This window comes from Trichechus manatus, unplaced genomic scaffold (assembly GCF_000243295.1).
Source record: "Trichechus manatus latirostris isolate Lorelei unplaced genomic scaffold, TriManLat1.0 scaffold00146, whole genome shotgun sequence".
Lineage (NCBI taxonomy): Eukaryota > Metazoa > Chordata > Mammalia > Sirenia > Trichechidae > Trichechus > Trichechus manatus.
In genome coordinates this window covers 1,482,543-1,507,546 of record NW_004444082.1, presented here as the reverse complement: position 1 = coordinate 1,507,546, position 25,004 = coordinate 1,482,543, and the positions used below count along the sequence as shown (strand labels likewise).

Below are 25,004 nucleotides of genomic sequence, written 5' to 3'. Positions count from 1 at the left end.
CATTCATTCCTACTCCTTGAGGGCAGTGTAAGCCAATCATTCATTCCTACTCCTTGAGGGCAATGTAAGCCAATCATTCATTCCTATTTCTTGAGGGCAGTGTAAGTAAATCATTCATTCCTATTCCTTGAGGGTAATGTAAGCCAATCATTCATTCCTGTTCACTGAATGCCCAGACAATGCAACAAAAAACAGAAAGAAAGCCTTGCCTTCACGGAGCTTCCATTCCGGTATAGGAAGACAGATAACACAGAATCAGCATACAGTATGTTAGATTCTGATACGAGTTATGGAGAAACTGAAGCAGGAAGGGGGGGCAGGGAATGCTAGAGGGAGCTGTATGTTAAGGAGTTTATATTTTATTGACTCTATTTTTGCTTAGAAATGGTATTATTAAATTTGCATTTTAAAAACAACCTCTCCCTATAAAAAACCAAACCCGTTGGTTCATTGAGGGTAATGTATGGAGTTGATTCATTGCCATCGAGTCAGTTCCAACTCATAGGGATCCTATCGGACAGAGCAGAACTGTCCCATAGGGTTTCCAAGGAGCGGCTGGTGGATTCGAACAGCGGACCTTTTGGTTAGCAGCCGACCTCTTAACCACTGCACCACCAGGGCTCCCCTCTCACTATAGAGTGGAGAAAACTCTAGAGGGGAGCAAAAATAATCTGGGAGGGTGAGTTAGAAGGGTGCAACAGTGAGCCACTCTGGGGTGGCTTAGGCTAGGGTAATGGCACTGCAGATGAATTTCCTAAATACTGAGATATTTAGGAAAAGACTGGGTAGGATTTAGCAATTGATTTGGTATGGGAGGCAAGGCAGTGGAAAGGCTCATGGAAGAGTCACAGTTTAGGGCTTGAACAAGTGGGTGGTTTGTGGAATTATTTATTGGGCTGAGGGACACTGGCAAGAAACATTCATTAGGGGAGGACTGTGGAGGAGGAGTAGACTTCTCAGTTGCATTTTAGGCAGGACGCATGGGAGATGTCTGCTGATGCAGGTGGAGCTGCCCTGAGACAGCATGCCTGGAGGCAAGAGAGAGAGAGAGATCTGCCTGAGGACCCAGAACGGACAGGTGGGCATCACCTGAGAGGGGCTCATGCCCAGGAGTGGATGAGACACCCCCGCTGCCCTGCAGTCCTTCTCCACAGGTAAGAAGGAACAGGCCAAAAGCTGTTTCAACTGAAATGCCAGTGCAGGCTCTTCAACATTCAGTCATGGACTTCCCCCACATACCCCTCCAGGCTCTGCCACCTGACTGCAAGGTGGCAGGGGACACTCAGCACCAGGAAGCTGGGGCCCGTGGGCTGACACTCTCATGCCTGGCTTTGTATTTCATTTCTGCAGTTACCTATTCAAAATGGGGTCATTTTCTGACAATAAACTGCTGGAAAAAGATAAGTAATGCAAATACCACGTGAGATCTACACACTCTTTGGGAAAGGAAAGTCCAACTTAAACAAGCATTTTTCATTTGGACTAATAAACACATCGAGTAAAATATTAACCACCTGTCTCAAAGGAAACACCTTAGATTCATAATATGCAAAGATATGTGGCTAAGTCTACCTTTCTAAATCCATTCTGAAATTATCTCCAAAGGCACCCACCTGATTCATTTACCAGGAAGAATTATAAATTGCCAACTCTGGAAATTTCTGCTTTTCTCCCCAAATCCCAAATACTTCTATATACAGAGTAGGCTATATAGCAGATGTCTTTAAAAGTCTTTCTTAGAAACTTCAGGAATCTGCCCTCAAATGGAGGTCTGTGCACTTTCTACGCGTGGATGGGGTGAGGCAAAGGGGACCAGCACAAAGAAGCCGTGGCAGGGGGTCAAGGACTTCTGGTGTTGGCTGACCCACATCATCTGTAGAAATCATCTCTCTGCCCCAGCTTTTGTTTTCAGACACCTCAGCTACAGCTATGGCTTCAATACCGCTAGCATGAAATTAAAGACCCAGCTTATAGATAAGGTCACCTAGGCAACATTCCATTTTCTCTGCCAAGGGCCTGTGGCTCAGTGCAAACACGGGGAGAGCCCAGGGCCATGTTCTGTCAGCTTCCGTGGTGACGCACTGTTTTTCAAAAGTTGCTGCAGGCAATTCTGAGGCTGGAAAATGTGTCTGTGTTTTCTAAAAAAATTATGAAGCAGTGCTGAAATGTACACGAAGAAATAAATACTCTGTCACATGCTCACAGACCCTTCATAGAGTTTAACATCCTAACCTTAATATTACGATAGAAACCTTCTTAATAATGAAAGCTGAGACTGATCATTATAAGGGTCAGGGATAACCAAAAAATGAAACTCACTGCCATCGAGTCGATTCTGACTCATTGCAACCCTATAAGACAGAGCAGAACTGCCCCATAGGGTTTCCAAGGAGCAGCTAGGGTCAGGGATAGTATGGATAAAACACAGAACGGGAGTTAAGATTGTGCAGTACTACAAAGAAATTATTTTAGACAGAAAAAGATATAATGCTTACATGTCAAAACATGGAAAGTGTTACCAATGTACACCTAATTGTAACAGTGAATAACAGGGATGGACTCAGAATACGGCTAATCCGTGGGAAAGCTTAACTGCAAACAAACCATTTAATGTTTGTTTTAATCATTAAATTTAATCTTACTAAGTCTACACATTCTTTTGGCCAGGAGGTATATTTAATACCTAGTGGCCAAATTAGTTTCATTTTCTAATTTAAAATAAATGGATGCCCAGCCTCATATAATTGCAGCAACAAAGAAATAAATAAATAATGAGTAAGATCAACTAATCTTATGTTCTAGTTCTCAGTAAGGTTGCAGCTAAAAGACCCTGGCAGAGAATTATCTTTTATGCCTCAAAGCATTTCTTAGTGTTGAATAACCCTGTCAGATTATTATCTATAGGCTATAAACAACTAAGCATCCTACTCAGTTTATGTTTGTGTCAATTTTATCTGGTTCTGTCTTAAAATGAGAAATTCTTACTGTCCAATTGCATCCTTTAATCAGCTCCAAACCAGGGTTGTGGGCTTTACTCACAGAGCTGGGTTTTGCAGTGTGGGAAAAGGCAAACTGCACTGAGAGCAGCAAACCCTGGATTGATCACAGAGACGCCTCTGCTATTGATAAGCTGCGCAATTATGCAAGTTTCTTTAATTATCCAGCCCTCAACTTCCCCATCTACAAAACGTAGAAGTTAGATAAAGTTATAAAGAACTCAATTTATTTTCATTCAAGTAAATATTCTGTCAAGAACTGTGAAGGCTCTGAGATTTTACCATACTTGCAAGCTAACAAGTTAACCCGCCACAGTTCATGGAGGTTGGCAGAAGACACAAGACTCCTAGGTCAGAGATAAATGACTTTGTTACTAATGACACAGAAAGTAGCATGAGCCTCATGTTCCTGTTGGTCCTCCTCTCTGCCAAAGTCACACAGGGGCAACATGACAGGTCCAAGTGGATGTTATATATGCAGCCGATTTATATTACAGCTTAAAAATCCCGGAAAAAAAAATCTTTTATTACAAGTAGTAAGCAAAACTGTCTGCCCTAATCTTGGGAGGGAGACACCATCTCTGTCTTCTAAGACTGTTTTCTATACATGCATCCTTGAAAAGATAGCCCAGAACAAAGTTCATCAGTGTGTCTGCTTGCAAGATGTGCAGTGTGTCTGACCCACACAGAATGTAATTAGAACATCCTTTAAACAATTCAGGCACTATAAATTTCTCTCATTATAACTGAGATCAAGGTTAGAGACATACTCAAGTATGAAGAAAAGATTTTCAATTGATCCCAACAGACAATTCTTCTAGTATCCCTACTAAAACCAAGCTTCGTTGTTTTTTTTTTTTTAAATGAAAAGCGAGGTTCTTAGCAGATCTCAATTCTGATTCATAGACAGTACTTAAAAAGCAAGAACACTTTTATTCAAGATCAGAAATAAACCTTATCTAATTTCTCAACAGTCATTTAACTACAAATGTGGTTAGGTGCCATTGAGTCGGTTCTGATTCATAGCAATGCAATGTACAACAAAACGAAACGCTGCCAGGTCCTGCACCATCCTCACAATAGTTGCTGTGTTTGAGCCCATTGTTACAGCCACGGTGTCAATCCATCTCATTGAAGATCTTCCTCTTTTTTGCTTACCCTCTAGCTTACTAAACATGATATCCTTCTCCACGGACTGATCCTTCCTGATAACCTGTCCAAAATAAGGGAGATGAAGTCGCGCCACCCTGGCTTCCAAGGAGCACTCTAGCTGTACTTCTTCCAAGACAGATTTGTTCATTCTGTTCATGGTATATTCAATATTCTTTGCCAACACCATAATTCAGAGGCATCAATTCTTCTTCAGTCTCCCTTATTCACTGCCTAGCTTTCGCCATGCACATGAGGTGACTGAAAATATCATGGCTTGGGTCAGGCATACCTTAGTCCTCAAAGTGACGTCTTTGTTTTTCAACATTTTAAAGAGGTTTGTTGCAGCAGATTTGCCCAATACAATACAACATTTGATTTTTTGACTGCTGCTTCCATGGGTGTTGACTGTGGGCCCAAGTAAAATGAAATCCTTGAATAAATTCAATATTTTCTCTGTTTATCATGATGTTGCTTACTGGTTCAGTTGTGAGGATGTTTGTTTTCTTTGTGTTGAGGTGTAATCGATACTGAAGGCTGTGGTGTTTCATCTTCACCAGTGAGTACTTCTGAAAAAATTGGCCAGTGAAAACCTTATGAAGAGCAGACTAACACTGTCTGATATAGTGCCAGAAGATGAAACCTTAAGGTTGGAAGGCTCTCCAAATATGACTGGGGAAGAGCTGCTGCCCCAAAGTGGAACTGACCTTAATGATATGGATGGACTAAATCTTTTCAGGACCATCATTATGTGGCACCACTCAAAATTTGAAGAAACTTTTGCAAATATCCATTAATAACTGAAATGTGAAATGTACAAAGTATGAATCTAGGAATATTAGAAGTCATCAAAAATGAAATGGAACGCATAAAGATCGACCTCCGACACATTAGCAAGCTGAAATGGACTGGTATGGGCCATTTTAAATCAGACAATCATATGATCTACTATGCCGGGAATGAAAAATTGAAGAGGAATGGCATCGTATTCATTGACAAAAATAACATTTCAAGGTCTATCCTGAAGTACAGTGCTGTCAGTGATAGGATAATATTCATATTCCTACAAGGAGGATCAGTTAATACGACTATTATTCACATTTATGCATCAACCACCAATGCCAAACATGAGGAAATTGAAGATTTTTACCAACTTCTACAATCTGAAATCAATCAAACATGCAATTAAGATGCATTGATACTCACTGGTGATTGGAATGCAGAAGGTGGAAACAAAGAAGAAGGATCTGTAGTTGGAAAACATGGCACTGGGGATAGAAATGATGCCGGAGACCGCATGACAGAATTTTGCAAGACCAACGACTTATTCATTACAATCACCCTTTTTCAAGAACATAAACAGCAACTATACATGTGGACCTCATCAGATGGAAAACGTAGGAATCTAATCAACTACATATGTGAAAATAAATGATGGAAAAGCTCAATATCATCGGCCAGAACAAGGCCAGGGGCTGAATGCAGATCAGACTATCAACTGCTCATATGCTAGTTTAAGTTGAAGCTGAAGAAAATTAAAACAAATCCACAAGATCTAAAATATGACCTTGAGTATATCCCACCTGAATCTGGAGTTCATCTCAAGAATACATTTGATGCATTAATGACCGAAGACCAGATGAGTTGTGGGAACACACCAAGGACATCATACATGAAAAAAGCAAAAGGTTGTTAAAAAGACAAGAAAGAATGAAAAGACCTACATGGATGTCAGAAGAGACTCTGAAACTTGCTTTTGAACACACAATAGCTAAAGTGAACAGAAGAAATGATGACATAAATGAGCTGAACAGAAGATTTCAAAGGGTAGCCCAAGAAGACAATGAAATGTGCGAAGACCTGGAGTTAGAAAACCAAAAGGGAAGAACACGCTCAGCATTTCTGAAGCTGAAAGAACTGAAGAAAAAATTCAGATCTCAGGTTGCAATTCTGAAGAGTTCTATGGGCAAAATATTGAACAATGGAGGAAGCATCAAAATAAGATGGAAAGAATAAACAGAGTCACTGTACCAAAAAGAATTGGTTAACATTCAACCATTTCAGTAAGTAGCACATGATCAAGAACTGGTAGTATTTAAGGAACAAGTCCATGCTGAACTGAAGGCACTGGTGAAAAACAAGGCTCCAGGAATTGGTGGAACACCAACTGAGATGTTTCAACAAACGGATGTAGCTTTGGAGGTGCTCACGTGTCTATGCTAAGAAATCTGGAAGACAGCTACCTGGCCAACTGACTAGAAGAGATCCATATGTGTGTCCATTCCAAAGAAATGTGATCCAATAGAATGCGTAAATTTTTTTTTTTAATTGTACTTCAGGTGAAGGCTTACAGAACAAATAGTTTCTCATGAAACAGTAGTACACATATTGTTTTATGACACTGGTTAACAACCCCACAACATGTCAACCCTCTAACTTCTCAACCTTTTTTTGGTGAAAATACACATAGCCAAAGATACACCATTTTGAAAATTTCTACATGCACAGTTCAGTGACATTGACTATGCTCTTCCAATTGTGCTGCTATTCTCACTTAAGATGAAGGCTTACAGAACAAAACAGTTTCTCATTTAATAGTTACTACACGTTGCCCTATGACAATGGTTAACAATCTCACAACACATCAACAATATCCTTACTCAACCTTGGGTTCCCTATCACCAGCTTCCTTGTCCCCTTCTGCCTTCTGGCCCTTGTCACTGGACTACTGTACCTCATTAGCCCCATTTGGTTTCACGGGGCTGTCCACTCCTCCCAGGCTCGACGGTGAACCTCGGAGATAACTTCACCACTGAGCTAAAAGGGTGTCTGGGGGCCATACTCTTGGGGTTTCTCTAGTCTCCTTTAGGCCAGTAAATCTGGTCTTTCTTTTGTGAGTTAGAATTATGTTCTACATCCTTCTCCAGCTCTGTCCAGAACCGTCTGTTGTGATCCTGGTGAGAGCAGTCAGTGGTGGTAGCCGGGCACCATCTAGCTGTACCGGACTCAGTCCGGTGGAGGCCTTGGTAGCTGTGGACCATTAGTCCTTTGGACTAATCTTTTCCCTGTATCCTGTTCTCTTCATTCTCCCTTGCTCCCGAAGGAATGAGACCAGTGGAGTATCTTAGATGGCCGCTCACAGGCTTTTAAGACCCCAGATACTACTCACCAAGGTAGAATGTAGAACACTGTCCTTATAAACTGTGCTATAGAATGCGTAAATTTTTGAACAATATCATTAATACCACACACAAGTAAAATTTTGCTGAAGATCATTAAAAAAGGGTTACAACAGTACATTGACAGGGAATTGCCAGAAATTCAAGCCAGATTCAGAAGAGGGTGTGGAAGGAGGATATCATTCCTGATGTCAGATGCATCTAGCCCGAAAGCACAGAATAACAGAAAGATGTTTACCTGAGTTTTATTCACTATGCGAAGGCATTCAGCCGTGTGGATCATAACAAATTATGGATAACAACGCGAAGAATGGGAATTCCAGAACACTTAATTGTGCTCATGGAGAACTTGTACATAGACCAAGAGGCAGTCATTCAAACAGAACAAGGGATACTGCATGGTTTAAAGTCAGGAAAGGTGTACATCAGGGTTGTATCCTTTCACCACATTTATTCAAGCTGTATGCTGAGGAAATAATCCGTGAAGCAGGACTAAAACAAGAAGAATGTGGCATCAGTATTAGTGGAAGACTCATTAACAGCCTGTGATATGCAGGTCACACAACTTACATGATGAAAGTGAAGAGCACTTGAAGCACTTACTGATGAAGATCAAAGACTACTAACTGCAAATAGTGCATTCAATTCATATCAACTTGTATAATGGACACTGTTAGTTATTACAAAGCATTCATTCTCCCCTCCTTCCTAATAGCTCCCCAAATCCCAGTTTTTTTCCCCAGCTATTCAGTCCTACACACCCTGTGACTCCAGGAAGGATAATCCCATCACTAGAGCCAAGGGTATATCTTCATTAGTCCAAATCAGCAGTTCTCGACTATCAACATCAGCGTCACTTAGGAATTTGTTAAAAACGCAAATTTCCAAGCCTCATCCCAAACCTACTGAATCAGAAACTCTGCAGGTAGGGGAGCAATCTATCTTTTTAACGCTTTAATGGATGTTGGGACAGAATGTGCCCACAATAATTTTCAGGTTCTCAGGTTTCTTGGGAGGCTACTTGTCCCACTAAAACTATATGCTGCCCTCCACTGGGGGCTTGTGTAATGGTGAAAAATGAAAGGAATGTTCTTTGGCAAAAATTTACTAAGGTAGAAGGCTTATGTATAAGGCAGTATATTCAGCAAGTGTGACTGGGTCAAACTTTTGTATCTTGGCTTTTGTACAGCTAGATAAGCCTTGTAAGCATATTTAGGGTTTCCTGTGTGATAGTTAGGGAGCCCTGGTGGGTTTGGTTTTTTTTTGTGTGTGTGTATGTCATATTTAGAAAATCAGAGGTGCCAATGTAACCAAATGAAAGGTGCCTGCAATAACTTGTGCCTCTCATGACTGTTGGGACAATGGTTTCCCACAAATCACAGTGCCATGATTTGGCAAGCTTTTTGTGATACATGTTCCCCAAAAATATGTATCAAAATCCATATTTCATAATATAAATTCAGAAAGACTCCTTGACTTAACATGTCTTCCATTACCAAAAATACCCAGTATCAAAAAAAAATTTTTTTAAGGGGAAAGTAATAGGGTCTTGAAAGGGTTTTAACACGCCCTCCATCTGATTCTGATGTACACTAACATCACTAAAGAACACTAAAGTTTGACGATAACTCCACTAAGTCAATCAGTTCATGAAAACATCCTGGCTATTATTATTTTTTCCTTAATGGCTTAACAGATTGAAAGAAAAGAGTTATATTCTGTGTTAGGGGAAACCCCCCCCACCACCACCAATTGAATATGAACACAGCATGTCTCTAAAGGCCACCTTACCCCCAGTGAAGGTGGTCAGCACTGGGTTGAAGCCAATGCAGATGAGATTTGGAATGAATCCATGTCCCTCATGACAACTGGGCCAGTAAATCAACAAACTGTAAATTATGACTTGCCTATGACCTTCCCGTTAATACAAGTTAATAAATGGCCTTATGGATCAGCCTGTATGGGCTGGGTTTATGTTACTTCCAGCCCAAAACATCCTGATTAACAATCATTTATCTGTAAACTTCCTGTCTGCCCTAATGTTTGTATTTACTTTTGCTGTCTCCTCCCTACAACTGCTCTGTGAATCTCTGCAAGCTTGCCTTCACGGAAATATTTGAAATTCATTGCAAACCAATGGAGGACTTCATAAATTAGAAACCAATGCCCATAAGGGTAGGGTGCTCATTTGTTTGGCTCAGCACTGTATCCCCAAAGCTTAGGAGAGCTTATCAAACAACAGACTCTCAATAAATATTTGTTAAACAAACCAACAAATAAATAAAGGGAATAAACAAAAATGAGGTGGGAGTATTTTAATTCAGCCAAGTCTACTTTGTTGTCTATACTGGGTGACCACTCAGCTGGTTTCCTTTGTGGTCACGTGATGACTGCTATACATCCAGAGATCACATCACCTAACATCAAAAGGTGGGGAGGGTTGTTTTTCCTTGGACATCGTTAAAGAGCAAAGGAATATTTCCTAGGGCCTCCTCAATCCCTGTTAACCTTCCTCCAAAGTCTTTTTGACCAGAACTTCACTGATTAAAGATCTAAGTGTAAAAAACTCTAAAATATATTGGAATAAACTGTGGGAAAATATCTTCTAAAACAAGACTGGAACGTGAGAAGCCATTAGAAAAACAAACGGTTTAATCAGCAAGTGTTAGTGTGTATTTAGATATCTGCCTAGAATAAACTAGTACATGATTGGATTGATTTCAAATTAAATGACATCTTTTTCATATATGGGTATATATATGGGTAGCCCTAAAGGGTATGATTGATAGATATAAGTATGTCAAATTTAAAAATTTCTGTATGACAAAATATGAATAAAGTCAAAAGACAAATAGGAGAATGAGGGAAATATTTAGAAAGAACATGACAGACAGGATAATAACCCTACTATATAAAACATTCCTACAGATTGAAAAGCAAAAGATTAGGAAGCCATCCTAAGAACACAAACAGACAATTCAATGAAACATACAGTCGACACACACATAAAAAAAAAAAAAAAAGTAAAATGCAAACTAAAATAGTTAACATACCCTTTTTAAACCAACAAACTAGTAAGAATTTAAAAAAAAAGATTACTACTCAATACTTAAAAAAGATACTGGGAAACTAACATTCTCACACCTTGCTGATGGGAGTATAACTTGCTAGAACCTTTTAGAAAGTAACTGACAGCATATACTAAAATTTTAAATGTATGAATCTTTGGCCTCAGAAATGCTACCTTAAAGTGTAACCCACAGAAATGAAAATATTTGAGTATAGGATACACACACACACACACACACATCTTTCAGTTAGCAGCCAAGCACTTTAACCACTGTGCCACCAGGGCTGCTACCTACACACACACACATACACACACACGTTGTTGTTGGCTGCCATTCAGTGGGCTCTGACTCATGGTGGTGACCTTACGTATAAAAGAACAAAACACTGCCTAATCTTTGCCATCTTCATGATCATTGGTATGTCTGAGTCCACTGTTGTGGCTATTGTATCAATCGAGCTCATTGAGGGCTTCCGTCGTTTTCTTTGGCCCTCTACTCTACCAAACAAGATGTCCTTTTCTAGCGATTAGTCTTTCCTGATGACATGTCCAAAGTGAGTGAGTCGAAGTCTCACCATCCTCGCTTCTAAGAAACATTCTGGGTGTATTTCTTCTAAGACTGATTTGTTCATTCTTTTCGCAGTGCACAGCATAGTTGATATTCTTCACTGATATCACATTATGAATGGATCAATATTCCTTCGGTCTTCTTTGTTCATTATCCAAATTTCTTATCCAACATATTCATTGTATGTTGAATATATATTTTTCGTTTATTCATTCATTGAAATAGACTTTTTTAACAGCCAGTAACAACTGCCTATTTATCAAGAGGGCATCCATATTACCGAATAATAGGTACTAATAAGAACGAGTTAAATCTCTACATATTACACTAGACTCTAGTAATTAGAGAAATGTTCAAAGAATACTGATAGATGTAAAATCAAGTTGCAGAATAACATGTATAGTATGGTCCAAATTTTGTTAGAATTAGTAAGGGAGGGTGGTGGAATATATATTGATACTTATATGTCTACATGAGAATCAAGAAAGATGTGGAAGGAGAAACACAAAAGAATTAACAGTGATTATCCCCAGGGCAGGGATTAAAAGAGAGACCGAGGGAATATATCAATGTCTTCATCATATACTTCTGTATTTTTGCCTTTGTATATGGCATCTATCTTTAACAATTAAAATAGATCATTAATAAGTTACAAACATTAATAAATAAAATATTTATGATGAATGGATGATCCAATTTAAGGGTAACAGGGTCTAAGGAATAGTGAAATAATAATATATAATATTTAATAGAAATATATTTTAACATCTGCATCTCTTCTAATGATAATTTATGCTAGAAAGGGTTTTCAGTGTCAACTACTAATATATGCACACAGTCACTATCAAAAAATATTGCTATTTGGTCAATAGAAATATTTTACCTGAGTTATATTACTTATATTACTCATTCTACAATGGTAATAACATGGATGGAAGACCAGAAATTTTGGTATCAAGCAGTTCTGTTGCCTTATTTTAATAACAGGTATAGCCATCGTTCGTAAGAAAATTTCTTATTTGTAGTTTTAATTTCATGTATATGCATTATTCATTTTTAAAACTTCGTATCCACTTGTAATTATTCTAATAGGTAATTCAATTACTAGTTCTTTATATTATTAATTTATAAAAAATATTACACAAAGGAACATGATTAACCCTCATAAACTAAAGTTTTGACATACCATCACGTTCTGTAATGTGTTGATATTACTGCGCAAGTTTTAACTCTCATTTATTTTACTTATTAATTTACTTTTTAAAATCCCAATCCTTACAGATGAAGTAGTAGGCAAATTCCAAATGGAGGGTGTTCCCATGAGTTATTCATCCCTGTCAAACTGGATGAGTAAGCTGAGAGCTGATCTGATAAGAGAAGAAATGAATCTGAGCGTGCTGAGGGAAAATGTATGAGGTCAGAGATGAAATCCACCTATTCCCAATAGTGAAACTGGTTTTGGGTATGTTGAGTCTGAGATTCCAAGCACAAACATTGTAACAGGCCCCAATGAACACCTGGTATGTGGGTCTCCTGAAGTGCTCTGAAGCAAAGCCCACCCTGAGACTGGTTCTTTCTACTCCTGAGTCAGGGGCACAGAATACATGTATGCCTGTCTCAGCAGCAGCCTGCACGGTGGAAGCGTCTTGCCTGCGCACCTCCCAATCCTTAAATTCACAGCATCTGCAGCCTCATCTCCAGTCTCAGTCCATAAAGGCCCTCCATCTCCCTGAGTGCTGTACATAAAGGAGCAAGGGTGATGTGTCCCACCAGGATACTTTACTCAGAAGTCATCCTGCTTTTCCAGTCAACAGTGGTCATCAAGCTTTGTGTGTACTGGGCAAGGAACTAATGTTAGAGTTTGGGCAGCACCCTTCAAAGGATTAAAATGGCCCAACAAAAAAAAATAAAAAATAGAAACACGCATCAAGTCACCATTAATCACAATACATTCACTACCACGGAATCACAATGTCACGCAAGTCAGCAAAGCATTCACTATGACTCTAGTTTCCCTGCCTCTCCTCAGCACAGTGGCTCTGCTCACATGCTGTTTCCTATCCTGACAACACTTGAAAGAGTCAAGTGCAAAGTTCTCCCAGGTTCCAGTGGACAACTCATCATTTCTGGACACTAGCTTGAGTATATATATGTCTTGTTTTACTTAAAGCAAACTGCACCTTGATGTGTGTGTGCCCCAAACAAAACCCACTCAACTTAAAAGTCCTACTGAAAGATTTTGCCATAGTCGTATGTATGTTTGGTTGTACTAAAAATTAATCTTACAGACAGATCATAATTTGGTAGCAAACCTACTCCGGGTTCGGGGTACCCCAGGTTACCTAGGTACTCTGCTAACCGTTTTCAAGCATTAGCACATTTAATTCTCCCAGCAGTACTATGGAGACATTTAGTAGAAAATCAGCTAGAATTATTAGGAACCTTAGGTTTAGGGAAGTTAAGTAGTATGTTGAGAATTCTGGCTTAGTGTCAGAGCCAGTACTCATCCCAAGTCAGTCAGAATTCACAGGGAAAGAAGTTAACCCCTGGAACATATTCTCTCTTGAATATGCTCAAAATAGTCACAGAAACAGTGACAAAATTACAAACCCCTATGATAATATAAAACAGTCAACTACGCTCCAAGTCGTATCAATAAACCTAAGTATGCAGTACGTACTGATTACACACGGGACCCCGGTGTATTATAAATGCTTACACTGAGACTATAAAATACAACCCTACTGCATCATAACTTTGACAAAGAACTAAGGCATTTGCTCTAATAAAAATTAATTATTTCATATTACCCATACTTTTTTTTTTTTTTTGCTAAATATATAACCGATTTGGGGGACGATGGAGATGATGCCTCCTTTGTCTAGAAGACACTGCTGCAGGAAGCGGCCTCAGGACCACCGTCGGCACAGCGCAGGTGGTGCTCAGGAGGGACCCTTACTCATAATGATGATGTTTTTCTCTTCACAAGACCCCCCCGGACAGAAACTGACAGAATCAGAACACTAAAACAAGGAATTTGGTTAAGCCCTTAAATTACAGATGCACAAAATTCGACCCAGAGGGTTTTGTGATGTTTTTCCCTGGTGTTACACAGGAATTTTCTGTACTGCCTCAGCCTACTCAAAGCTACACAAGAAGCTGTTTACAGATCTCAAAGGCGGGCCTAGGGGAAGCTAATGAGTGCCATTAGCAAGCTCATTCTTCACAGCAGAGGGCCCTACCAGGCAACTTCCAGAGAACTATCACAGCACTGTAAAGTCTCTGGGTAACTCTAGAATCATCTCCCTCCACTTGCCCGACTTTCAGAAGAGCTCCCAAACCTCTCTACAGAATTGCTCACAGAGTCCTCTCCTACCTCTCTCCTCCCCCACTGCCACAGCTTAGGCTTCAGACACCAGGAAGGTGCTTGAAGGCAGCGGGAACTGAGCCTTAGGCTTAAGGACAAAAGTTCTGGGGCAGGAGCACCAGACAGGAACGGGCTGAACAGATAACAATGAAAAGGTGCCCCACTGCTAATACGCTCTCATCCTAGGACAGTGCGTGCTATCCAATGCAATGTATGGAGATCTGCAGTCTAATGGGGAAGATGCTTTTTGCTGCCCTTTTTAATGTTTCTAATTAAAAAAGGTTCGTAATGGTTTAATGTGTTGTAAATGCATTAAAAACACGCGGTCCTTTGGCAGAGCTGTTCTAGAATTAGACACTTTTAATTTTTTCCCCGGTAAATAAACTTACATTAAAAATAAATCATGTTCTATTTAATTAGGTCTTTGGCCTTTATTCGTTCTGAATATCAGCCATGGTTAGCATGACTCCCACTGCCCCTGCGTGCCTGGGGATCAGCAGGGTAGGTCCAAACACACATTGTAACACCAAGGACAGTTTTGTACAGAAAAGACAAATGGGCTATCCTTGATTTAGGACGTAAACAAATCAGGTTTGGGCAGGGTCTGACTTCAGATCTGCTCCATTCCAGCAGAGTATTTGTTTCTCCCACAGGAAAGGACCAGGAATCATCAATAGAAGGCAAGAAGCTAGCCTTCAGCTGAATTCAGGTATCTGTCGCTGGGCCTCTCGCCAAGAAACCGATCACTCCTTCTCTCTCAGGATGTGGATCCCACTCAGGCATATTTAAAATAAGTCACTCTAGTGCCACAGTTAGACAAACACAGTAATTCATACTTCAAAACCAGTATGAACCTAAATCTTGTGACATTTAGAGCAGATGCAGTATAACGGAGCATGCTAGTATATAAGGCATACTAAGAGACGTTCTCCAGCACATTATACAAGACTACCCAGCCCTTTAAACATGAAGTCAGTAAAAAATCCCCACAGACAGATGGTGGGCTCTGCCTGGAAGACACTGGAGATCCCTGCTAACGTGTAGATTTGTTCACCAAAGGGTAGGGTGAGAATACAAAGAACTACTTAAATATATTTGTTCTAGAGCAACAACAAAACTGTCATCAAGCTAAAACGGGACACACAAAAAGGCAGACCACAGAGGGTTAGGCACAGACTCAGTCCTTCACAGAACAAAGAGCACTGAAAGGTCAAGGGACTCAAACTAGATAGAGCATGTGTGTTCAACATCTCGTATCACTGAAAACACTACAGATGAGACAGCCATGACCGCAGTTTATCAAAGGAACTGAGTCAAGGTGCCCAGCTGCCATTACTGAACATTTTGACTAAAGAGTCTGTAGAAGAATCCTGATCAAAAGGGGTAATACATAGACCAGAATTTCAAATTCTGATGGAATCCAGATTTTCTGGAGCCATAGAGGTTAGAGGAGCCCCAGAAACTACTGCCCTAACATGATCTTTAAACCTTAAATCTTACACTAAAAATATCCCTTGATGTCTTCATTAAACCAAACAATGTTGCTGTTGTCAGCTGCTGTCGAGTCGGTTCCGACTCATAGTGACCCTATGTACAACAGAACGAAACACTGCCTGGTCCTGTACCATGGTCACAATCATTGCTATGCTTGAGCCCATTGCTGCAGCCACAGTGTTGATCCATCTCATTGAGGGTCTTCCTCTTTTTCACTGACCCTTTCTCTACCAAGCATGATGTCCTTCTCCAGGGACTGTTCCCTCCTGATAATACGTCCAAAGCATGTGAGATGAAGTCTTGCTATCCCTACTTCTAAGAAGCATTCTGGTTGTACTTCTTCCAAGACAGATTTGTTCATTCTTCTGGCCAAAACCAAACCAAATCTGTTGCTGTCGAGTCCATTCTGACTCACAGTGACCCTATCGGACAGAATAGAACTGCCCCTTAGGGTTTCCAAGGAGTGACTGGTAGATTCAAACTGCCAACCTTCTGGTTAGCAGCCGAGCTCCAGGGCTCCCTTCTTCCGGCAGTTATGATATATTCAATATTCTTTGCCAACACCATAATTCAAGAGCATCAATTCTTCTTCGGTCTTCCTTATTCATTGTCCAGCTTTCACATGCATTATGAGGCGACTGAAAATACCATGGCTTGGGTCAGGTGCACCTTAGTCCTCAAGGTGACATATTTGTTTTGTAACACTTTGAAGAGGCCTTCTGTAGCAGATTTGCCCAATGCAATGCATTATTTGATTTCCTGACTGCTGCTTCCATGGGTGTTGATTCTGGATCTAAGTAAAGTGAAGTCCTTGATGATGCCAATATTTTCTCTGTTTATTATGATGTTGCTTACTGGTCCAGTTGTGAGGATTTTTGTTTTTTTTTATGTTGAGGTGTAATCTATACCAAACATACCGAACAACAGTTTAGCTTAATTACTAAAGAATGTCTCTGTTGAGCATTGTGCTTTTTTAAAGATCTACATGATATCAAATTGACAACAACAACTCAACAGGTTAGAAAAGAAACTTAGGGGGGAGTGAGTTCTTGTTACTGGTGGAGGAATAGCCTGGTTGAATAGAATGGTTGTACAACTTGTAGCATGTAATCAATGTCACTCAACTGTACATGTAGAAACTGCTGGATTGGTATGTTTTGCTGTGTACATTTTCAACAACAACAAATTAGTTTTTTTTAAAAAAAAGACACACAAAAGCAATACCAACCAACCAGTGTATAAACCTTATTTGTACCTCAATTCAAGTAAACATACTGTAATAATAAATCATAAGACAATAAGAATAAAAAAAAGCAACTGAGTAGAACAATATTGAATTATAATGTAACACATATTCCAAGGTATTACTACAGTTAGGTAAAAATCTCTAACTACGAGTATATACGGTAAGTATACATATCTATGCAAACAGGTATAAAGACTTAGCCACCCTTCGAATTATCGTACGTTATAAAAATCTCTAGTTGATTATAAATCACTCTATATTCTCAACACACGGAAGGCTCCTGCGCGCAGATCTGAACTTTCACTCCCTGGGAACACAGCAGCGCCTGCAGCGCCTGCTTTCGTAGTCAGGATTTCCGCATGTCATAAAGACGATGCATTGAAAAATCTTGAGAATTATTAATGTAACTGAAAATTAACGTCAGAGCTTAAAGTCTCAAAATAGTTTATAAAGAATAAATGAGGTAAGTACACACAAAACAATTATCATTCTTGTTTCAGAGATTTTTAGCTGTATACTTCTCAGAAGCACATTTCAGTTCAGCTTTATTTCACTTTCACCAACCTTAACTGTTCACTCGTTAGCTCTTCATCATCCCTCTTTCACTCCTGGGGCCAGTTATTAGCAAGTCACTTAACCACAGCTAACCAATAACCAGGATACATAAAAAGCCATATCCCAAAATAAAACACGTAAAAAGACCTCTGTGAAAATTAATCTAACAGCATCACCCGTTTCTCTTTTTCAAATAGCTACCACTTAATGGCCTGTGATACACAGGCTGCACATACTTATAAGAATTTAAGATATAATAGAAAACACAAACTAAATTGTATTTTGCTTAACTGGATACAGAAATAATTTCAACTCTCTGAAGTAACCCAACTAGAGCTGAACTGCAGAGCTGGAAAATAATTGGATATGTATATAAATCTGGAAACTAGCTCCCAACTATAATCATTTTTTAAAATACTCGATATAGGCATAACATTTTATTATTTTCAAATACCTTCACAGATAAGATCTAACCTGCTCTTCAAAAACACCTCAGCTAAAGGCAGAGCAGGTGTCATGCCCCTATTTCAGAGATGAAGAAATGAAATCAGAGAAGCTAAGTGATTTCATCAAGGTCACACGTGGAGAGCATGCATATACTTGAAAATAATTTTCAGGAGCATAAGAGGCAAGCGCTCCAGAAGTGTGCTACAATACATTCCCGGACGGAATCTGACCAGGTAATGAGACTGCGTTTACAAGCCGTGAACGGAAATCAGCTCCTTTCCCTCAGATGACGGGCAATAAATAGTGATCTTGCTGTTTTAATGTAAGAAGGTAAATACAGTTTCATAGGTGTCACCAAGACAGTACAGGACAGGTTTCACTAATGCAGCACAGAAAAGACAACACAGAGGTAGTCCAGAGGAGACCGATTTAACAGGAGAAATGAGAGAATGTCTGTCATGAGCGTAATGCTCAATGGTAGGGAACTCTATGAGCCTGTGACACAAAACAGTGATTCTCAGAGTTTAGATTTCCCAGATAAATCATATTTCTAGAACATCTGGCACAATAAAACCAAGTGGCTTATGTTGAATTCTTCTGAATGAAAATGTGAAAAGAAAAGAAAAACATAAAAAATGGGACTTATCAACTAGTTGCAAGGCTCTGTTCTAGGCTCCTTCTGTGCCTGAGCTCACTGAGGCTTCGCAGCAGCACCAGGAGATGCATATTACCATCACCCCTGACTTACACATGAGACCACAGAGGCTCAGAGGTGAGCAGTCTCCCAGGGTCACATGTCCACTTGTGGGCACAGCCAGGATCCAAGCCAGGTTATCTGGCTCCTGGCTCTTTAGCACCTATTGACAATATCATTTCATAAAAGAAGTGATGTTTTAGCACAAAAACCAGGCAGTTGGTCTTTCAAATTTAATACATTTAGCTATACCAAAAGCTCACAATTTCCCCCACTTTGGTCAGATTTTTGAAAATGTCATCACAGGCCTCCACTGGCCTGCAGAGCAATACTTGGCAGGCACGATGATGCAGTATTTGGACAAGGATGACCTAACAGGGAGGCTGAAAGAATTTCAGGGTAGGAACACACTATCAATCATCTCCTCAGAAAGAAAACAACCAATGAATCGTAGAGTCTTCATGCTGAAGAGATCTCCAAGCTCAACCAAACCAACCCTCTTGTGACTATAAATCACCATGTACAGTGTCAGGTTCTGCTTCAACAAATCAGCCACAAAAACTCACTATTTGTGGCTCTGCTCCTGCCAAATCTGCAGATACTCTATCCTTCCCCAACCCTTCCTCAGTTCTTTCTGTCATTCCTCATTGGTAGAGCCAGGTTCCAGAACCTTCCTGTCCTCCTTGCTGTCCCTTGCACACAGCCTGTTTTGTGCCGTCTCTCTTAAAATGCAAAGGTCAGAAGTGAAAACAACTGGGGTGGAACCAAACTATCGCCTCCTTCAACACAGGCATTTTGCTCTCTTTAATGCTACCTAAGATTACATTAGGCTTTTTTTTTGGTGGGGTGGTGGTGGTGGTAGAGGGAGAGAGCATGAGGCAATATCATCTATTGCTGATTTATACAATGTGATTCATTTGCATGTAAGCAAAATCCTGAACCTCTCTTTTATATATGCTGCTGCTAAATTTTATGACTCTAATTCCATGCTGGTATCTTGGCTTTTTAAACCATAGAGGATGACTGACATCTATTCCTACTCCCTATTGCCCTATGAGAGGCAGCCACTGCTCAAGCCTGGTCAAGGACATTTTCCCTTTACCTGTGCAGAATGTTTATAGTCCCCCCAGTTGTATGAGACCCATAAGTTTCTCTTTCTGAACTCTAAATGCTCACAATCCGTCTGAGTACCAGTTTGGGACAATATTAAATTTTTCGGCTTATAGTTGGATTTAACTCGATGGCAACCAACCACACAATTGTAGCCCCTCTCTTCTTTCCTTCACCAACAGTGGTTCACCAATCCTTTCTGCAGATTGCTTCAAAAGCCTCAGGTCAAGAAAGGGTGACATATATTTCTTCATTCAGTAAAAAAGTCTCATTTGACTTCACTTTCCTCACCCACCTCGCAGGCCTCCCTGTCTAATTTCAAACTCTGACTCACTTGCTGACATGCTTCCCTCTATTTTCTAAGGTTAACTTGCTCAACTACAGCTTTTCCAAAAATACGCAAAGGCAGCACAGGCCGCAGTGGAGCGCGGGCCACGGGCAGCGTCACCTGTAGGCTGGAAAGGTACAGGGAGAGGTGGGAGCATCACTGGGCTCCCCGCTTACCTGAGCTTTAAGACGTTAAGGTATGGTGCTGGCAGACAAGCACCAATTCCAACCTGACTCTACATGACAGGGCGCTGCCTCTGAAAGCTGTGCATTTACACACCATGCAGTAGTATCAAATAAACTTCAGGGGAAAGACAGACAGCAATGTGTCAATAGCTGAAATGTACAGACACAAACCCAAGAGAAAAGAGAAAACGTGTGAAACAAGAACAGGACTGAACGCAGTAAGTAGGTGAGGTGGCTAGTGACTAGGATGAAACAGATCACCTCACTTCTCCAATCTAAACAATAACATCTAACCTTCTTTTGGAGACAGAGAAAATGTACTGCCATGTTCAAAGCAACCTTGAAGTGAAATCACACTCAGCTTATTTCTCACAGGACCCAACTAGAGGTGGACAGGAGGTCACGTGGGCTTCAATTCCTCCGTCTGTAACCTAGAGTTCCCACTATCTGAAGACCGCATGAGGGAGTTATTGAACATATAATAGATGTGAAAGCAGTTCCTGTATTGTAAAACTATATATATTAGCTATTAATTGCATTACAATAGGTGATACTAAAAGAAATCGTTTCACAAAAAAGAAGGGATTTACTCAACTAAAGAGAGAGGAGATGACAGAGTTTGGAGATGTGACAAAGAGGAAAGATTATGAAATTCCTCTCTCTTTAGAACCTGAAACAGGGCCGTGGGCCTCACGGGTCCAGAACAGCCTTACTTACTCCAAAGCTGCCACCCTGAGGGTGACATGAAGGTGTGGCGTGTGGGCTGGAAACATGCGAAGTTGACCAAGACAGGCCCGTCACCACACTCAACAGCACATGTCCACGGAAGACAACGGCAGCTGTCTCCTTTTCTAAGAAAATCTTCTTAATCAGAATTTTTCCAAGAGATTCGAACTTGTGGACAAAGTATACTCCAAATTATGAAGAAAAAACAGAACAGCTACAACTGTTAAGTTTTAATATTTCTCTCCGACTCCTATCAGACTGTGCTCTGAGTACTTCTAAAACGTAAAAAAAGGAACGAAACATACTGATAAACGTTTTCTTAAATCATGCTACCTGAAGAATCAATTAACACCACAAAAATTTATGGAATTGCCTCACCTCATCCCACAACTGACTACAAGGATTCTTCACTTAAATGATAAAAGAGCACTTCAGTATCCCAATATACTTTTTCTCTCTACTTCCTTCCAGAGAGTACTCATACAGAAACAACACTGTAACCTCTCATGGACGTTTTCTTCAAGTGTTGATTTTTATAAGACTCTACATTTCTCTCTTCATCAACCCTACTCTCAGTCAAGCTGTAGACAGGGTTTGGCAGTCAATTAGAACATTATCATCTAAGAACTCAGAGACTTCATGCAGTCCACAAATCACTCTTGCTTACTTTACAAATGAGCCCCATGTCATTGGCAAAGCCGCCACTCCATTAAATATCCATCAATAAAAACACAGCTTTAAAGCTATCTCTAAAATGGAACTTTTATTCCAAAGCCTTCCAGGCTCCAAGCACATTACCTGTGAACAAAAAAACAAAGGGACCAGGTCAGGAGGATCTGACCTATTAGCAGGTATCATTAGAGCAGATAATTTGAACATTTGGATCAACTGCCATATAAACTATGTGGTACTTATAGTTAGTGTAAATTAAGAACAGGGAGAAAAGAAAAAGGAGTGGCGACAAGACGAGAAACACCAAATGTCAAAGTCACTGGTCCCAAAGCTCACAGGCTGATAGGTGAGGGTTCACAGGTGAGGGAGCTTTTTGCTCACAGACAGGATGCGGACACAGCTGGAGGGAAGTGTGTTAGTCATCTGATAAACACCAATGCTGCAAGTCAGCACCCAGAAAAACACTACCCATTGGTTACGAGTTTCCATCTACTCACCGGCACACTTTGTTCTGGTTCTAAGAGCCGGGCCAGGAGATCCAGTGCCGCCCTCACCAGGCCTGGTGAGCAGCACGCTAATCTCATACTCAGTATCGGGATCAAGGTGCCCAATCTTATAACTTGTAGAGTCCACGGGCTGCCGGTCACTCCAGCTGCCGCTGGTAGTGCAGTACTCCACTTCTCTGGTGATGATAGGCCCGTCCCCGTTGATGGAGTTGGCGTTGAGCTGTATCCACAGGTAGGTGGCTCCCACTGAGGCAAGCTGAGGTGGAGCGATAGGAACAGGTGGCTCTACAACGGCAAACCAGAGAGCCGATTTCAGACGCTGATGTCTGGAGTTTTAAAAGAGCTAAACATACATCGATTACTAAAATATGCTAGACATTAAAACTTCAGGAATGAATTTATGAGAATGATTTTGTTCAGGTTAATAAGAAAAGGCATACTGATAGAGAGTTTTACCACTCTGAAAGTTATGAAATAAACCATGTTTAAAAACCTAAGCTTGTTCACATAGGTATACCCCAATTTATTTAGGACACATCCATTTTTCCCATTTTACATGGTCATCAAGGTTGGTTGGTTTTTACTAACGGCAATTCATGAAGGCTGTCTCAAGTGGTGGTATTTACGATTTTGGAGGCCCTCCGTTGTCAACATCCTCAGTGAGAACGTCTTCCAAGTCATCAAACGTACCAGTTCTCCACATCACTAAATTCAGTTTCCTTATATTTTTTTTCCAACAACATTATGACTTTAAAAACATAGGTAAAGTTTCTGTTATCTAATCATAAATGCATTTCCAGGACGACTCGATTCCCAAACACTATCCACAGTGGACTCACTCAGCTAGAGGAGACCTGAGCAGTGTGGACGGTAAAGTCCACCACTCTGCTGTTCAGAGAGCTTCAGTTAACGAGTCATTAAGGTAGCAAACAGAAAGGAAGCTGAGGAGCACAGCACGCACTATGCCCAGCTGGATAACACTAAGAAGTCAATAGCAAGCACTCGTTCCAACCAGGAAAGTTCCTCTCATTGTTTCAAACCCAAGTCTCTTTTTCCAGATCACTGTCTGAGAAGGGAGAGATATACAAACTTATTATAAATAGCATTTAGTTAGGTGCCAGCCGAATGGCTCCCACGCACCAAATAAAGACCTTCCAGATGCCAATGTCACTCTGAATGGCACACCACACAGGATATTAGGAAACAAGATCAATGAACGAAGTACCATCATTCTATCTTAATGAATCATTCTCTCAGGAAAACCTAAGATCTAGTGATTTTTTTTTTCAGGAATGTGTCCTCAGGTGGTGTGTGTCTTTTTGGTGCATTCTTGTTTTCACCCCTCATTCAGCTCACATAAACGTGGGGAAAACAAAGTATGCCATTTTCAGTTACTGGAAAATGCTGGCCTGCATGCCCCAACCTCCCCAGTCCTCTCCCAGGGCAGACACGGTGTGCTGATGGCCATTACATGTCCCGCGATCAGGACCTCGGAGCAGCCAGTAGCGCCTGGGGGCTGCACCTGGGATGATCCTAGCTTCTCCCCCTAGATCAGTAAAGTAAGAAAAGAGCAACAGCAGTTCCCTTTGTGGGGCTGGGGAACTACAAATTGAGTGTGAACTTTCTAAAATACTGTGCTTACACTTTATAAACTAAAACTTCATGCTGGCTCTTCATTGCTTCCAATAGTCCTGAGTTAGCTCCAATGGTCCAACACCAGTTTGTGTTATCAGGCGACTCCCTGAAGCAAGACAGGAAACAGCCCTTTCACAGCACCCCGGAGGCATTAATGAGGCCAGCCTGAAGGGGCACTTAATGACTTCCCAGTCACAAGGCTGCTAGGGGTTGCTGCGGCTGCCATTCAACACACAATTCAGGGGCAAGGCCACAGAGCCAACAGATCACACCAATTCATTTAAATTGTTACTGGTATCTTCAAATAGATGGGACTTTAAGACTCTTTTTTTTGGTCTGTGGAATATTTTCTCTATTAATTCCCCATTAAGAAAAGAACCAAATACGTTAAATCAAATGAAAGAGTCCCCTAGAACCTGGGAACAACCAAGACAGATGTCCCAAAGGACTTTTAGGTTACAGAGGAATCAGCATATGAATAATATTTAAATTTTGGACAAAATTTTTCCAAAGGGAGGGAGCGAGGGAGAGAGGAAGGGATGATCTCAACCTATACAAAGTGATAAAAAGCAATTGAAAATATTTCTTAATCCCAGTGAGACCGAAAGGCCACGACAGCTAATTCCAAATCAAGCCAGTAAGGAAAGAATTTAAACACACAGACAAACATCTAATCCACATACGTTAGGTGTCCATGCGTGGCACGAACAGTTAAGCACTCAACTATTAGACAAAAGGTCAGTGGTTCAAACCCACCCAGAGGCACCTCCAAAGACAGGCCTGGCAATCAGCTTTCCAAAGGTCAGAGCCTGGAAAAGCCTCTGGAGCTGTTCTCTGCACACCTGGCATTGTCATGCGTCAGAATCGACTCATAGGAAACTAACAACAACTGATACACACATGTAGATGCCTGACTTATACAGCTATATGAATACAACATTGAAATATATGATATGTACATGTGTATATATATATATATATATATATATATTTGTTGTTGTTCTTAAGTGCAGTCGAGTTATTTCCTACTCATAGCTACCCTACGTACAACAGAACAAAACACTGCTCTCTCCTGTG

At 40.5% G+C, this 25,004-nt stretch overlaps 1 protein-coding gene across 2 annotated transcripts in view; it reads right to left on the bottom strand.

The window, feature by feature from the left end:
• Positions 1-25,004, bottom strand: part of PTPRM (protein tyrosine phosphatase receptor type M) — a 746,511-nt gene that overhangs the window by 456,178 nt on the left and 265,329 nt on the right. For both annotated transcript variants that reach the window (XM_004385786.3, XM_012558215.1), the window contains one exon: positions 22,284-22,577. In XM_004385786.3, the coding sequence (XP_004385843.1) occupies positions 22,284-22,577 (294 nt within the window). The remainder of the gene's footprint in view (positions 1-22,283; positions 22,578-25,004) is intronic.